This window comes from Malaclemys terrapin, chromosome 1 (assembly GCF_027887155.1).
Source record: "Malaclemys terrapin pileata isolate rMalTer1 chromosome 1, rMalTer1.hap1, whole genome shotgun sequence".
Classification (NCBI taxonomy): domain Eukaryota; kingdom Metazoa; phylum Chordata; order Testudines; family Emydidae; genus Malaclemys; species Malaclemys terrapin.
In genome coordinates, this window is record NC_071505.1 from 261720091 (window position 1) to 261735934 (window position 15844).

At 39.7% G+C, this 15844-nt stretch overlaps 1 protein-coding gene across 2 annotated transcripts in view; it reads right to left on the reverse strand.

Moving 5' to 3' along the window:
• The window catches only part of ABCC4 (ATP binding cassette subfamily C member 4), a 235430-nt gene that overhangs the window by 77305 nt on the left and 142281 nt on the right, over positions 1-15844 (reverse strand). For both annotated transcript variants that reach the window (XM_054012156.1, XM_054012155.1), the window contains exon 20: positions 3165-3244. In XM_054012156.1, the coding sequence (XP_053868131.1) occupies positions 3165-3244 (80 nt within the window). The remainder of the gene's footprint in view (positions 1-3164; positions 3245-15844) is intronic.

Sequence of the window (15844 nt, forward strand, 5' to 3'; positions counted from 1 at the left end):
TTCATTAGAACTATAGTGCAGTGTGTAAATCTTATTACGGGCCTATGGTAATACTAGGAATTTTTGGTATTCTCTTAAAATCTATATTCTTTTTAACTATGAAATTCTTGAAACTAGTAAAATTTTATTATTTATTTATAGATACGTCTACAGCACTCCTCATTGTAGTATCTGAGCCCAGCCAAGTTAAGTTTATTTGTTCAGAAATGAAATATACACTTGCTAATATAGTAACGGACTGGAAAGCTTCAAAACTACCCTAACGATAACTCACAATAAGGACCACTTCTTCAATGCAAATCCTCACAAGAAAAGCTTCTACACACAAAGTAAGATGAACCAGTTACTGCATTGTTTATTAAATTTCACTTGATTCCTCCTGACAACCATTTAAACAATGAATGTTGGGAAATGTCCCTCAAAGAATCAACAACAATAGTAGGGATCAGAGCTTTTATACTTAGCTAATACTGTTCTTAAAAAGAAGAAAATATTTCTTCCTGAAGGGATTATAGAAAGTCTTATAAAAGACACCTGCAGACAAAACAAGTGACAAAAGATCTTTATCATAATTGATAACAGTTATCCTCTCTAGAAATCTATGCTTCCTTAGAGAAATAAATAATGTAATTATAAAACTTTGCTGTTAAATTCAAGATGTATTAACTAATAGGCACCACTGATGTTCATCAGTGGTACATTTTAACAAAGAGAGGGAACGTTTTTCCTCTCATGCTCAGAAGTTTAGTAGCTAAATGCAACAAACCTATAATAAGATTTAACTAACTAAGGCTTCTTTTCTTATGCCCAACAGAACAGGGAAGCACTGAAATTTATGTACAACAAAAATAATTTAAATAATTTCAGTAAAGATTCTGGATGTTTACAACTAGTGTACTTAAAAAAATCCTTTTTTTCCCACTTAAGTATACCATACATCTCTTCCCAAAGCTTGTGTGTTTTCGTGTACAGTGCAAACTTTAGAACACCTGTCTTTCAACTACTTAAACGCCCTATTTACAAGAGATGAACTAAGTAGCTAAGCACATGAGATTTCGGAAGGGAAACTTTTGCAAATTGCAGTTTTCACAATATGGATAAGAGGCTTGATAACTGTCAAAAGAACAAGAAATTCAAATTTACAAAGAAATACTTTATTCTTTCATCCCAGATCAGTTTAGTTTGGGTGAACATACTATACACTGACTCTGCCCCCATTTGCCTGTAATATCTGAGCACTTACTAACTACAGTGGCAGGCACTTGAAAGATGCATGTAATAATATAAATTACCTGCACCAATTGGAAAGACATATTTGTACCTCTCTACCTCCAGACACTCCACAATGGGACACAGACCCCCTCCCTATTCTCAAATGAGTGACAATATGGGACATGTTAACCCTAAATTGAGGAATACAATGCGGAACATCATTTCCTCTGCAACTGTCTGTTCACCTCTGTTCCCTTTCCCCTCCTCAATTTCTCAACACCTCCCCTTTCCTTTTGTCCCCTAAATTCTTTCCAGCTCTCTCCAGCTTTGGCAGCAGCCACCAGGCTTTGTGGAGGAGAGGAGTTTCATGCTAATTACAGGGGCAGCCAATCAAGTACCAGAAGTAGCAGCAAAGCCATGTCATTTCACTGTCTGCAGCCTGAATTTACCCAGTCCTGTTCACAGTGGGGAGAGCAGAAGCATACTATATGCAGGAGAGGAGGCTAGCAAATGGGCAGTATGCAGAAGAGTCTGGGCACGCAGCAGGATAGCAGGACACAAATGCATTGCCTAAACCAATTGAAACGAAGCAAGATGTCCTGTCTAATAAAAGATAGTTGATAAGTCTAAAGAAAGACAAAGTTTTGATTCCATATAATTGATAGAAATAAATGGCCAATACACACACACACTAGCGGATTGTTTACCTTCTGTGCATAGGACAGATGTCTTGTATACTTTGGAAACCAGGCAAATTCAAAAGCTTAACATTAAGAGTTAGGAAAACAGCAGCTAATGGTAAAAAGAGTTTACAATTTCTAATGGAGGTCCTGTGAGCAGATTAAAAAAAAAAAAGCCATCCCATCTCCCTCCCAAAAAGGGTCTACTGCACTGAACAGCTTTGAAAAGCAGGGCAAAAAGCTCTTCAACCGTAAGGCCTTGCTTAGGCAAGAAAACAGGTGTTTTCTAAATGTGTTTTAGCGAAAAATGTCCTAAATTAGTTTTTCAGCACACTTCAAGAGTTAAATATTAACTATGTGCTGAAAGTAACTTTCACAAACATTTAATTTCAATATGAAAAAACAGGTGAAACCTCCATGGAGTCATCCATAAACAGACTGGATAAAGCACTAAGTAATAATGTTTTCACCCCTCAGCTCACTGTAGGAAACATTTCTGAATAGGTAACGTGATGAATCTACAGATGGCCTAATCAATCTTTTCTATCTCTAATTTCTGCAATTCTGAATTTTAAGGCTACAGGCATTAAGAATATTTTAGCATACAGCGGTTGGTTTTGTAAACATTTTGCTTTTGAAGTATTCATGAAAAGGACTAATTGGGATGCCAATCAAAATCACTGTAATGCCATAAATTTAATCCTTTCATTGTCACTAAAATACTTTTTGTTTATAGACATTTTTCTATTTGCAGTAACTTCTTTCTCTTGTTCCTATTAAGACTATTATTTTCACCCTGTTATTACTAATCCTTTCTTTGTAAATAGCCACACCTATTTTAATCCAAAATGGTGCAGTAAGCATTTGCTTCTTTGTGGAAGTACACACATAATTAGGTTAATCTGTGCTATCTTGCCATGTGAATTGATTGTTTCTTTACTGTGGATATATTTCATAACACACTATGCTTGCCAGACTGCTTGGAGGCAAATCCAGAGCAATTTACCAAGCATGTAGCTACTATGAACTGAAATCTTGACATGATAGCAAGCTGTATAGCCACTCCTACCTGCCACTTATTGCTCATGATAGCTTTTCACTTGCACATTAAATTTTGACCACACCCTTCTTTCACAAAGAAGCTCTTTCATTACATTCACTCAGCTAAAACTTTGGCAGATAAGTTATTGGGTTTTGTATGTCAACTGAGTATAGAAAACTGGAAATTCATAGTACAAGGTAAAATTCTCAAAACTGTAACATCTACATTACCTGTATGAAGTCCAAAATTGTCAGTGGAAGCAAATCATCCAGATGGCCAATATCTTTGGAGAAACGATTTAAGATTCTCCCTATAAAAACAGGATTCAAAAGAAATTGTGGTTTTTTTCTAAGACGATTTTTTAAAAAAACTCACAAAAAATCAGAATAATATTTTTAAAAATACATTATAGTTTAGTTTTACAGACAATTTAAGAAAAGCAAGACGACAATGGCTGGCATCTGAAAATAAACAAAAAAGATCTTCTGAAAACAAAACACAAAGGGAGATTTTTTTACAGCTAGTGCAATATATTTTGCTAAAAAAGAATAAAAATGTTCATTTTGAATGAATGCTTCTTTAATACAGATGTAAATTGTTTATTTAACAGTTATAGTGTGTGGGCACCATCATTTGGGGAGGAATAGGTCAGTGGTTTGAGCATTAGCCTGGTAAACCCAGAGTTGGGAGTTCAATCCTTGAGGGGGCCACTTAGGGATCTGGGGCAAAAATCATACTTGGTCCTGCTAGTGAAGGCAGGGGGCTGGACTCAATGACCTTTCAGGGTCCCTTCCAGTTCTATGAGATAGGTATATCTCCATATATTATTATTATATTATTTCAAATGTTTAATAACATTTTGAAACTAGTCATTTAGCTAGAACTGAAGACCCCGATCCTGCAAACCCTTACATACATGCATAACATTATCCACATAAGTAAGCAGTTATAGGACTAGATTCTTAATACCTACTTATATACATCAATCAATATGGGCCATAACCTGGCTGACTCCTGGTACCTGCTTGCAAGTTCCACTGACATTTACCTGAGTTGTATTCATTTACTACAAGTCCTAATATGGTCCTTTTGAGTAGTTCTGTGATTTTTATCCAACTTAGATTTCACAAAAGAAAAGAGTAAAGAAATCTTAGCATATTTAAATTTATGTTGCAGATGTTACTGAAATCAAATTTTAGTTAGGTTTGTGTTGATGCGGCATGTTTTTATGTTGATGCAGCATGTTTTTTATATTTATTCAAAACCTTGACAATGCTGATCTTTATTAAAACTAATAACATTTTTAATCTGTTATCACTGAAGCATTTATTCTCTTCTATTTTCCTAAGTTCTACTTGAGTGAAAAAAAATCAGTCATAGCAAGAGAGCTTTAATTATAAACATCACCATTCTGCCACCATTAGATAGATTAGTACTTTACTCCACCATCTGATGCTTCTACTCAGGAAATAAGGTACCACTTAACCTAGGGATGAGAATCTTGCCTTTCATCAGGGGTTTATGCATGTGGACACATTCAAGTTTCTATCTATCTATCTACCTCTATTATTTTAATGTATTTTGTGATGAGATTTGGTTTTTCTCTCTTTTGGAATTGTGGATCGTAAGGGGAAGGGATCAAGGAATGTCTTTTGTTTGCAGCAAAGTGACAAAAATCAATGCTTTCCAAATCCTCCTCTGGTAGAGGGGCAAGAGCAGCTCCTCTGCTGAAAATTCTGTTGATCTTAAAAGTTTGGAATAAAGATGAACTGCACATTAAAAAATGAAAACAGAGTTAAACAGAGAATTTTGTGATGAACATCTGTCTCATTAGCCAGGATGAGGTGGGAGAGGATGATTCAGTTCACAAATGTTTCTTTAAACTAGCTTTCTCAACAGTCTCTCCTCTCTCTCTCTCCCTGAGATAGCCTCTTGGTATGTCTAGGTTTACTGAAGATATCTCACAGTGCATTATTCTGTGACATCACAAACACTATGTGACCAGGCTGTGCCCCTAAAATCCTCATGCAGATCTCACCACACAGTGGGAAAGGACAGCTACTTCTACAGAACTATCCCCACTTACCTAGTACCTCACAGAAGACTGCTCACAGGGTCAGGATTGATGCACTGTGGGCTGGACAGGGACTGAGAAACCCCACATTAGGTGGGAGTGGGGTGAAGTGAGAAACACATAATCCTTCTTTCAACCTTGTAAAGAGTACTCGGGAAAATTAACTGATCCTGGCACAGTAACCTGTTCTGAAGTGCCCCTGAATCATGGGGAATCACATTTTAAGGGTAGTCAGTGGTCACCAGGAGGTGTCCCTGTTCATGCAGAGCAATTGTAGAGGGAGAGGAAGGGCACACTAGGGACATGGAGATAGCTCTGAGACACAGGGCCTCCGTGCAGATGGCGCAGAGATCCTGCAATTTCTGGGTATCTTCCAGATTTGCAAATGAGCCTCACTAGTTGTTTCATGTTGGAACAGAAAGATCAGGGAAAACTCCACCAAGGGATGCCTCTTGGAGGCTTCTTTTCCCCTTGGTCCCCTCATGGGGGTTTTGACCCAGGAGGGGTGACTCTGCCCACGAAATGCATGTGCTGCAGTGAGACTCCTGGTAGCTCTAACATCACATTCTGAGATATCTTCAAGGGAACCAAATAGTACCAAGAGGATTTCACAAGGGAAAAGATCATTTAAGAAAGTGTAAGGCTAAATTCTCTTCAGACTGCCCCTGTGGCCTGCTTAGCAGGGACATACAACACAGAAGCCTGAGCTTCTCTCTGTTTTAAATTTTGCTTTGGCATTCACCTTTAATCTGGTTTATTTGTAATAGTGATAAGAGATTGCAGCAGAATTATCTCAGAAGAAATTCCATAATACACAGCACTGCACCAACAAAGCAAGTTCTTTCATACTGGCTGCTTCCACACCAGTAGTACAGTGCAGGTCAGTATTAACAATGTCAGGAAACCTGGGATACCTTCACCATGTCCCATGATTCAATGAGTAGAATGCATATGCAAACTCCTTCCAGGAGCAGCATTACAGTTACTCTAACACTGTTGTGAAAACAGTTTAACTTTGTACTTTTTGTATACGGGGCCCTAACGGGTAAAGGGCTGAGACAAATTAGTAATGAAATGCCCACAAACTATCACAAAGCAGTTTATCACTTTGAAGTTTCAATCCCAACAGTATCTGAAGTTTTGTTGTCCATTTTCTGACAGGTTTTTATTGCAATTTACAAGTGAAAGTTACCCAAGGAGTTTTTAAGAGGTTTGTTACTGGGTTAGTGACTACCCCTTTGCACTACCTCAAAAAGTTTCAAAGCTCTACTATAGCCGCTATAAAGAGATGGAGAAAGTTTTAAGTTGCAACAATAATAAAGTTCTGTTCTGGCTCTTTAAAACAAAATAAAACATATGCAACACAAAAATTGTATAAAATAATACCAAAACTCATTATGACTGCCAAGAACAAGTTCCAGAATATTCTTATTTACTATAACATCTCATTTGACTAAAGTTCTTTGATGCATACAGACCCACGCTAAAACCAAGCTGGGTGAACCATAAGAAAGATTCCTCTGGCATAACTATCTCCTCCTCTTATCCACAGTACAAACAAACTCCTACATAATTCTCATGGGTAATCAAATTGCTAATTAATACCAAAAATGTAATTTTGGTGATTGCCTTATAAAATTGTTATATGTTTTTAGAGAATGTTTTTGATACAGCAGCTAGTAGGAAAGTAGAAATTAATCTGCCATTATCAATAAAATGTGAAAAAAAAAATTTTAATCTGCCTAATCTACATTCAAATGTAAATATAGTAATTCTGTAGAATGACAAGGACTAAAATATGAGTAAGAAAAACAGTTGGTGTATGAACATGACTGAACTTGAAAGCAATGGGCCCTCCTACAATCCACCCTATGAAAAGACAAGAAATGTAAATATCCTGGAGTTGGATCAACCAATTCCTAAATAGGATATTCAGGTCTATCTACAATTGCAAGATGTTAATATTTTGGAACCTTCAATAGTTATTGCACAAAGTTGTTTACTGTCTATTCAGTATCTATGCACAATCCTTTTGGTAAAGCATGACTGTGATCATTAAGCTCATGGCAGTGTTTGCCTCCTAAAGACTCGTGTTTCCTTTTCCTATTGCTAATTAGTTATTCTAGTGCCCATTACTGTTGTATCTGGGTGCATCACAAATAAAAACAAAAAATTTCTAGCACAGAAGAAAGAAACAAACCAAGCAATGGGCCTTAATCCTGCTTTCACAATAGCTGATTTTACCCCAGTGTTACTCCACTGACTGTATGAGATCAGAATCAAGCCCAGGGGACCCAGTTCACAGAAGGTATAACTGCTCTGAACAGTAGTAAACTCAGGCTATGACAGCTTACCAGAGAGAGAGCAAATTCCATCATCAGGGACCAGTCACAGAGAATAGTCTGCATCCAAATCTCAGTGCCCCATTCAGGGATTTGCCATTCTGATATTACATACGTAGAGACTGCATATTCACAGTATGGATATGTCTACACTGCAATTAGACATCCGTGGCTGGCCTGTGCAGCTGACTTGGGCTTGTGGGACTTGGGCTAAAGAATTGTTCAATTGCGGTGTAGACATTCAGGCTCGGGCTGGAGCCCGAGAACTGGGATGTCCCACCGTGCAGGGTCGTAGAGTCAGGGTTCCAGCCGGAGCCCTGGGACCTTGATATTCAGGCTCCGGCTGGAACCCTGACTCTAGGACCCTGCAAGGTGAGAGGGTCCCAGAGGTCAGGCTGCTGCCTGAGCATCTACCCTGCAACTGAAGAGCCCCTTAGCTCAAGCCCCGCAAGCTTTAGTCAGCTGGCACAAGCCTGCCATGGGTTTCTAATTGCAGTGTAGACATTACCCTAAGTTTCTAATTCAAACTGAAGACTGTTTCACAAGATATGAAGAAACAAAAGTCTACTTCTCCTTTTTAAATAGCACATGGTTTAGTTGCTTAGGTATGCACTATTAACTGTGCAAGAGAAGAGATTCTAGATGTGAATTAGTCATTCTTGCAAAATTAGTCATTCTTGCAAAAATCCTCAAACTTTTCCCAAGAACACGATTACACATTTTCTGCCAGCATTAACACACACAATTTTCCCTGGGCTGCTCCCCAGATTCAAAGGATTGTTGCACCTGATATCTGCGACCTATAAAGCTGGCCTACTGAAAATATTTTCTTTAAATTCTCTGGAGCTCTCATACCCTATCACCATCTCTATGGGCTCCCGTACGCTTCCCCAAGTCCCTTAAATAAGCTGTAAGTGTTCTATGGATCATTTGGACTGGTATTTTCAGGACACTGAACGTGTAGTATGTATGTTCCCTCAAAAATCCTGCATTAGAATTAACCCACATTTTCAGCTTGAAAAATTATCAAACTCAACTACTGCATGCAACCTGAATTATTCAAATAGGAATCACATCTTCTTCACATAGCATTTTAAAAGAAGCAAAATTACTAAAAATATAGACATTGTATAGTAATGAGATGGATAACCTACACTGACCAAAAAAAATCTTCTCATAAATCAATTAATAAATCTTTTAAAGCGTCAGTGTTGCAAGAGTACTTGAATCTGCCAAAAGAACCTGCTATTTTTGGTACTGTGAAACTTCCAAACGCTTTGTGTAATTTCAGTAGCAAGCTGCAGTGGAGAACGTGCTCACTCCAGCAATTCCATGTATGTTATTACATTAAATAACTTAATCAAACCACACTCTGTTCTTAGATTTATTCTGAAGTAATTAAATAACTATTCAATGCCAATTAATCACAGTTAAATAAGGGTCTGTCAGCAAAGTGCTATGTACACATTTGAGACTATTTAACTGTCAAATACTTGGCAGTATCTAAGTTAAACAATGATTCATTAAACCTCCCTTACTACACAATGGTTAGGCTAAACTTGAAGTGAAAGAATCGAAACTCTTTTGTTCTGCATGAAAAGGACATCAAACCTCAGAGTGTGATATTCTTTTCTTACTAACTCTGTAAACTGCTTTAATTTCATGAATCAGAATGTGTTCAGGTGCTCTATATCCACTTTGGTTCTGCAGGTGTTTGTTGGTACTTTGGAGTAGATGTTCAAATCTTTTCATCCAAACAATGAAAATACTTGACAATTTACCACACCTATTTAAAATATTTATTCATACTAAACAATTAAAGGAATATAATCCAAACTGAATCAACATATATGATCTAAACACCAGACAATGAAAGAATTTTCTTCTACTAGTTATACGTTATTATCCTCCACATTAACCTTTACGTGCTACTATTAGCATTTAGCATTACACAATCCAAATTCCCAAAATCAGGTGATTAGTAATCTTTGTTTAATGAATTTTACTATCCTGCTTTACTTTCTGGCACATGTATTAATAAAAACATTCCTTTACAACAGAATAAAATGGATAGATTGATTTTAAAGTCTTGCAAATAATTTATAAAGCCCTATACTCACTTGGGTCATCATACATTTCAGACCTACTCTGTTGTTGCTGGTCTGCTGACTCATTTATTTCGAACGAGGAAAAGTTTTAGAGTAAGACTGCTGGGGATAGAGCTTTAGAGATGCTTGTTTTTTGCCTAGAACGCTTTCCCTGTAGAGATTAGGCTAACCCTTATTATGGAGCATTTTGAACATACCACACTTTTATTCAATGTACACTTTATTAATAAAATGTTGGTTTCCTTCGTAACCTGAACTATTACATGGGAATGGGCCTGAACACCAGGTTTAACGCTCAAGGACATCTGCTTTACTACAAACTACATTAGGGGTCATTACCACCCACTCCACTGCATGGGGAGATGGTAAGAAGCAAAAATGGTGCTCCACTGGCCACAAACAAGCTGAAGGAAGGGTAACAGAGCCAAACAGCATCATCCCTCACTGCCTCCAAGCCCTCATAAACCCCTCGGAAGCAACACAGAGTGCTTGGGGATCTGTACATTTAGGAACTGCCTCAGCAAGGTACTTACATACATACACATAATTTAAGATCAAGTAGTCCCATTTACTTCTTCAGTATGCTTAAAGTTATGCATTTGCTGAAGTACTTAGCTGAGTCAGGACTAGATATGGTTGGGAATTTTTTGACAAAATGGAAAGACAGAGACTGACTATATCTCGGCAGTTGGAGCAGCGAGTCACCTCTTGGAGGTAAATCAGATTTAAATCTGGGTCTCCCACATCCCAGGTTAGTGCCCCAACAGCTGGAAAACAGGCTCATGAGGCGTGTGCGCATGCCGCCCCCCCCCCCCACACACACACACACACACACAAAAAACTGTTCAAAATCTTGCTAATTTTTGCGAAAGGAAAACAGTTTCTCACGTGCTTTAGACAGGACTTGAATGGGGGCAGCTACCACAGTAGAAAGTGTGCGACTGGCAGACATCTATTCTACTCAGCAAGATTAGGTGGAAATTCCCAGTGAAGTGTTATGCTGACATTGTGCTTCAGAAAGCTGTTCGAAGCAGGGAAGTAAGGTGCAAGCAGAGAAGAGGAGTTAGTGTTGGTATGCTTCTAAGGGTTTTTCCATAACAGGGTGCATTACAGCTGCATATAAATAACAGATTTATATACATCAGATTGGCTATAAGGAGAGGAAATCACTAATTATACAAAAAGTCACACATGCATTAACCATCCCAAATCATAAATCATTTTAAAATGAGTTTATATATAGTTCAACAATATATACAAAATGGGAGTGAAAAAAAATAGCTATGCAGAACTGAACTTTTACACAGAGATGTATATTCTGTACTACAAATATACATAAATTTACCGATTAAATGTGTTATTTCTATTCTGCTCTGCTAATGGTATAAATTGGTAACAATATGTGTCTTGGTCTGTTAAACTATGACATACACACGTTTTTTTCACCCACACTGAGTATATACACATAGTTTAATAAAATAAATTTTACTGCAACTATAAGAACTCTTCCAGTTTATCGAAGCAGAAAAAAAAGTGGATTTATCCATATCAAATGCTGGCAGGAAGCACACATTGCATCAACCTAGTAAAATACAACTTAATGCAATCATTCAATCAACAAAATAATTAAAAATGGACAGACTCTGAAAGGTAACGCAAGTTTAACAGATTTCTCCAACGAGAAATCTGAAAATACATCTCCTGTGTAAGTGACAATTACTGATTCATTCTGGCTTTTCTTACATGTTCCCACAAATAAATGTCTATAGGTCTCTTATCTTTTTTATATGGAGTTAGCACCACATGCCCATGTAAACTGCAACACAGCATTGCTGGCTTCCCTACAGGCATCCTATAAATACAAATGAATTCTGCCCCATATTTTTCTCAGAGGCCTGAAACTGACAGGAATATTATCACTTTCTCAGATTCTTGCAAATGGGCACAGTGGTGCTGGGCAGAAATGTGCTGAGATCATAATATCCATTTATCTGAACTGCCAGCATGTAACAAATTCAGATGTGGTGCTTGCTACCCAAATTAATTTACTACTTGAAAAAGACTTGACTGTCAAAAGACTGTCAAAGAATGTCAAAAAGAAGAGAGGAAAAGAGTTAAGAAATTGCAAGAAAATCTGAACACAGTTTGTGTTTGTCTAATTTTCAAGTATAAGATTAAAAAGAAGAAGAAGAAAATGAGAGAAAATCAGCTACAAAGCGATATAGACTTTACAAACATTGGCTGATAGTTTTTATGCAAGTGTTGTCCTGTTACTACATATGGGCTGTATTTTGATAGTGTTATCACTCTTACTGGATGACAACAGATGAATACACTATCTGCTGCGATTTATTGTTCCCAAATATTACTGCTGTTTTTCCTGAGCTGCTTATTCCAACTAGTATCATTATTTGCATGAACTTTTGATTAAATCCACCTCTGTGCAGAAGACCAGCACAAAGCCCAGCGCCACTCAAGTAGCACTTAAACTCTATTTTGAGGTCTTAAGTGGGACTTAAGTGGTTCATCGAAAGGTCTTTCCACTTGCCTGTTTCAAATGTAGGGTTGCCAGGCATCCAGTTTGGGACCAGAACGTCTGGTCGAAAAGGGACCCTGGCCGCTCCGGTCGGCAGCGCAGCAGAGCTAAGGCAGGCTGCTTTGGGGAGTGGCACAGAGCCAGGGCAGGCAGGAAGCCTGCCTTAACCCCGCTGCACTGCCGACCGGAGCCACCTGAGGTAAGTGCCGCCCAGCCGGAGTCCACACCCCCACTTGCACCCCAACCCCCTGCCCCAGGTCAGAACCCTCTCATGCACCCTAAGTCCCTCCCAGAACCTGCACCACCACCTGCACCCTGACCCTCTGCACCAGTTCAGAACCCCCCTCCATACCCAAACACTCTCCCAGAGCCTGCACCCCTCACCCCCTCTCGCAACCCAACTCCCTGCCCCAGGTCGGAACCCCCTCCCGCACCCAAACTCCCTGCCCCAGGTCAGAACCTCCTCCTGCACTCCAGCCCCCTGCCTCAGCCCTGAGCCCCCTCCCATGCTCCAAACCCTTCGGTCCCAGCCCTGAGACCCCTCCTGCACCCCAAACCACTCTTCCCTGGCCCCACCCCAGAGCCCACCCCCCCCAGCCCTCACCCCCTCTTACATCCCAACACCTCATCCCCAGCCCTGAGCCCCATCCCGCACTCCAAACCCCTCAGCCCCAGCCCAGAGTGCCCTCCTGTACCACACCCTCCTCATCCCTTGCCCCACCACAGAGATTGCACCCCCAGCCAGAGCCCTCATCCCCTCTCGCATCCCAATCCCCTGCCCCAACCCAGAGCTCCCTCCCACATCTCCAGCTTGAACCCCCCCGCTGCACTCCAACTGCCTGCCCCAGCCCAGTGAAAATGAGTGAGGGTGAGGGAGAGTGAGCGACGGAAGGAGGGGAGCTCGAGTGACGGTGGGGCCTCAGAGAAGGGTGGGGCCTCGCGGAAGGGGCGGCGCAAAGGTGTTTGGTTTTGTGCGATTAGAAAGTTGGCAACCCTATTCACGTGTATATGGTCAGGAAAACACATATGTTATTAACATTCAATATTTGATCTCCAGAGGTTAAAATTTCAGCACAGAACATATGCAAATTCCTCATTAACAATAACTACATTTAAAAGTATCTTGATTCCCACTACTGTACTACTTTTCTGCTCTCAAACTACCTTCACCTTAAGTGTCAGAACACTCTATTATAATACAGCATTACCAGTTAACCACTTTCTCTACAATTTCAGTCTTACCAGGATTCTCCATACAGAATAAGATTTAGTAGCTGCAATAAAATAAGCCCCTAAATAATCTCTTTTACAAAAGATTTTACCTTCTTTCATAGTATGTTCACAAGCAATTTTGAAATTATTGATCATTGAGCTCACTTACTGCCTCTCACTTCATATATCAATATTTTCCTAAATCACTGTGTTCCTTCACAGTAAATAAAGAGATCAGAATCATTTAACAATTTTGAATAGCCTCTAGCTAAAAACCATAGCTTTATCCACCAAATACAAAACCACATATTTTTTTCAGTTTATAATAAGATCTTTCTCATAATAATACAGCTTATTTATTCTCTCCTTTCCTTTTCAGAAATAGCTTTAAATCTTGTCCCTCTTATACTAACATCTAAAGGGAGGGAAAAAAAGACAACCAAAAACACTGACTGCACTCTGTCGCGGAGTATTGGGGGACTCAGGGCCCTGCACCCCCGGCTTCCTGTGATTCACCATGACTCTCAGCCAGCCAGTAAAGCAGAAGGTTTATTTGGATGACAGGAATACAGTCCAAGACAGGTCTTGCAGGCACAGACAACAGGGCCCCCCTCAGTTAGGTCCAGCTTGGGGTCCCAGGGCATCCCAGCCCATCCCCCTTTGGGGGGTCAGAGCCATCTCTGTCTCCCAGCCATCTCTCCAGCCCGCTTCCAGCACTCTGCCTTCAGCGACCCCTCCCAGAGCCTTTGTCCAGTTTCCCGGGCCAAGGTATCACCTGGCCTTCAACCCCTTCCTGGGTTCTCATGTTACACACTCAGGTATGCGCCTTCGGGCAGACTCCCATCCCGCAATGCAGACTATCCCAGCCACACTCCCCTGTCAGCATTCACAGACCACAGTAAGAACAGTCCCAGTTCGTCACACACTCAAAATTCTTGACTTGTTTTTTTCACTAGCTTTGCTGGGGAGGAGGGTATTTTAATTATCAAATTTCCCAGCATTTGAGAAAAATTAAGTGCTGGATGTAATGCAATGCAAACAGGATGAATACAAAAGCAAGAAATAAAATATCCCACCTCTTTAAATGCATTGCGAATACATTTCAATATTAATTGTTTTTGTATACTTCTACTTTTATATGAGGAGCAAGAGCATTGTAATTCCAGTAGTCTAACAACCTATAAAATAAGTAGGTTTTTTTTATGACTGAACAGGTGCCAGTAATAAGAGGACATGGCATCATGCATTGCTAACATTGTGTGAAGTAAAAATATATATAAATGGCAACCATTCACACGTATTATGCACAAATGCTTCATCTACTCACATTTTTACAAAGCACCAACATAGCAAAAACTTGGAATAGGCCATATCAAATGTATGACTTGCTGGTTCTTTACCAGTCAGATCATTTACTGGACTCTCACTTGGATTTCTGTGTACCATGAAGACATTAACATCTGAAAGAGCATGTGTGATATAACTGTATGATGATGTATAAATCCTGATAGTATCAGATTATTTCTCATTTCATTTTGTTCTCTTTTGGATCTCTTTCCAGGAAGTAATTTAAACGATATAGCTCAGAATGTGCTTACTGCTGTTGAATGCAGTGGGTCTTTGTCTGAGCACAAGGAAGAAAAGGGGTTATGGTGGCTTTGAGGGCCCCCACTGAGCAAGAGGTAAGCCATAAGTCCAGCACAGGTGAAGGCATCGACCTATCAGGTGCACGGGAGGGTGGGGGGGTATTTATACCCCATGCCCTCCATGTGGAATCCTCCACTGACCAGCAGCACTCACCCTCCCACTCATAGGATCAGAGTATAACTGGGTCTCTTCTGATCTGCTGTGGACATTGTGCTAGCTGACTTATTCTTTGGGGCTAAAGGAATTTTTCCCTCTGCCAGACTGGCCAAGGCGGGGTGGGTCTTTTCACCCTCCTCATAGCAGGTCAGAGATCTGGTAGGGTAGGTAAGGAGGTTAGCTCAAGATGTCATAGCTCAGTAGGTACCAGATGTGGTAGGTCTCCAGTGCAGGTAATCATTTCAAAAAAGTTCCAGTTCCCTGATAAAGAGGAGATGGAAGGGGATTTAGGGAAGTCATCTCCTAAACAAGCTGGAGAAGGGGGCTGGTGCCCCTAACATCTGGCACCCCCTTTCTTTCCGGCCCCTCTTAACCCTCACACGAGGGAAGGGCTTCTCAACAATGGGTTACTTCCAGGTTGGGAAAAGGGAAGGCTGTTAGTCCCAATAGGTGGAGATGATTAAGGGAAGAATGATTACCTGCACAGTATGATTTATTGCCCGATATTCCCAGATAAGTTAATAAAGTTGCAGCTTAATTAAACCACATCCACTGCATATTGTTTTTCTTCCTATGAGGCTAGAACAATGGACTGAAATATCTAGAGACATATTTATGTTTCCTTTCAAAGCCATTTTTAGTTTGTTTATAGGAATCAAAGAAAAATATAGAAATGTGACTTTTTTTTTTGTAAGGATGCTCTCCAATAATATTAAAAAGCAATTGCTTGCTAATGTGGTATAATGCTAGAAGCTAGAATTTAAAACAGGCTTTGAACGCAATGCACCATCAAACATTAACAGTGAACTTCTTAAACAATATAAAAAGAGTGTTG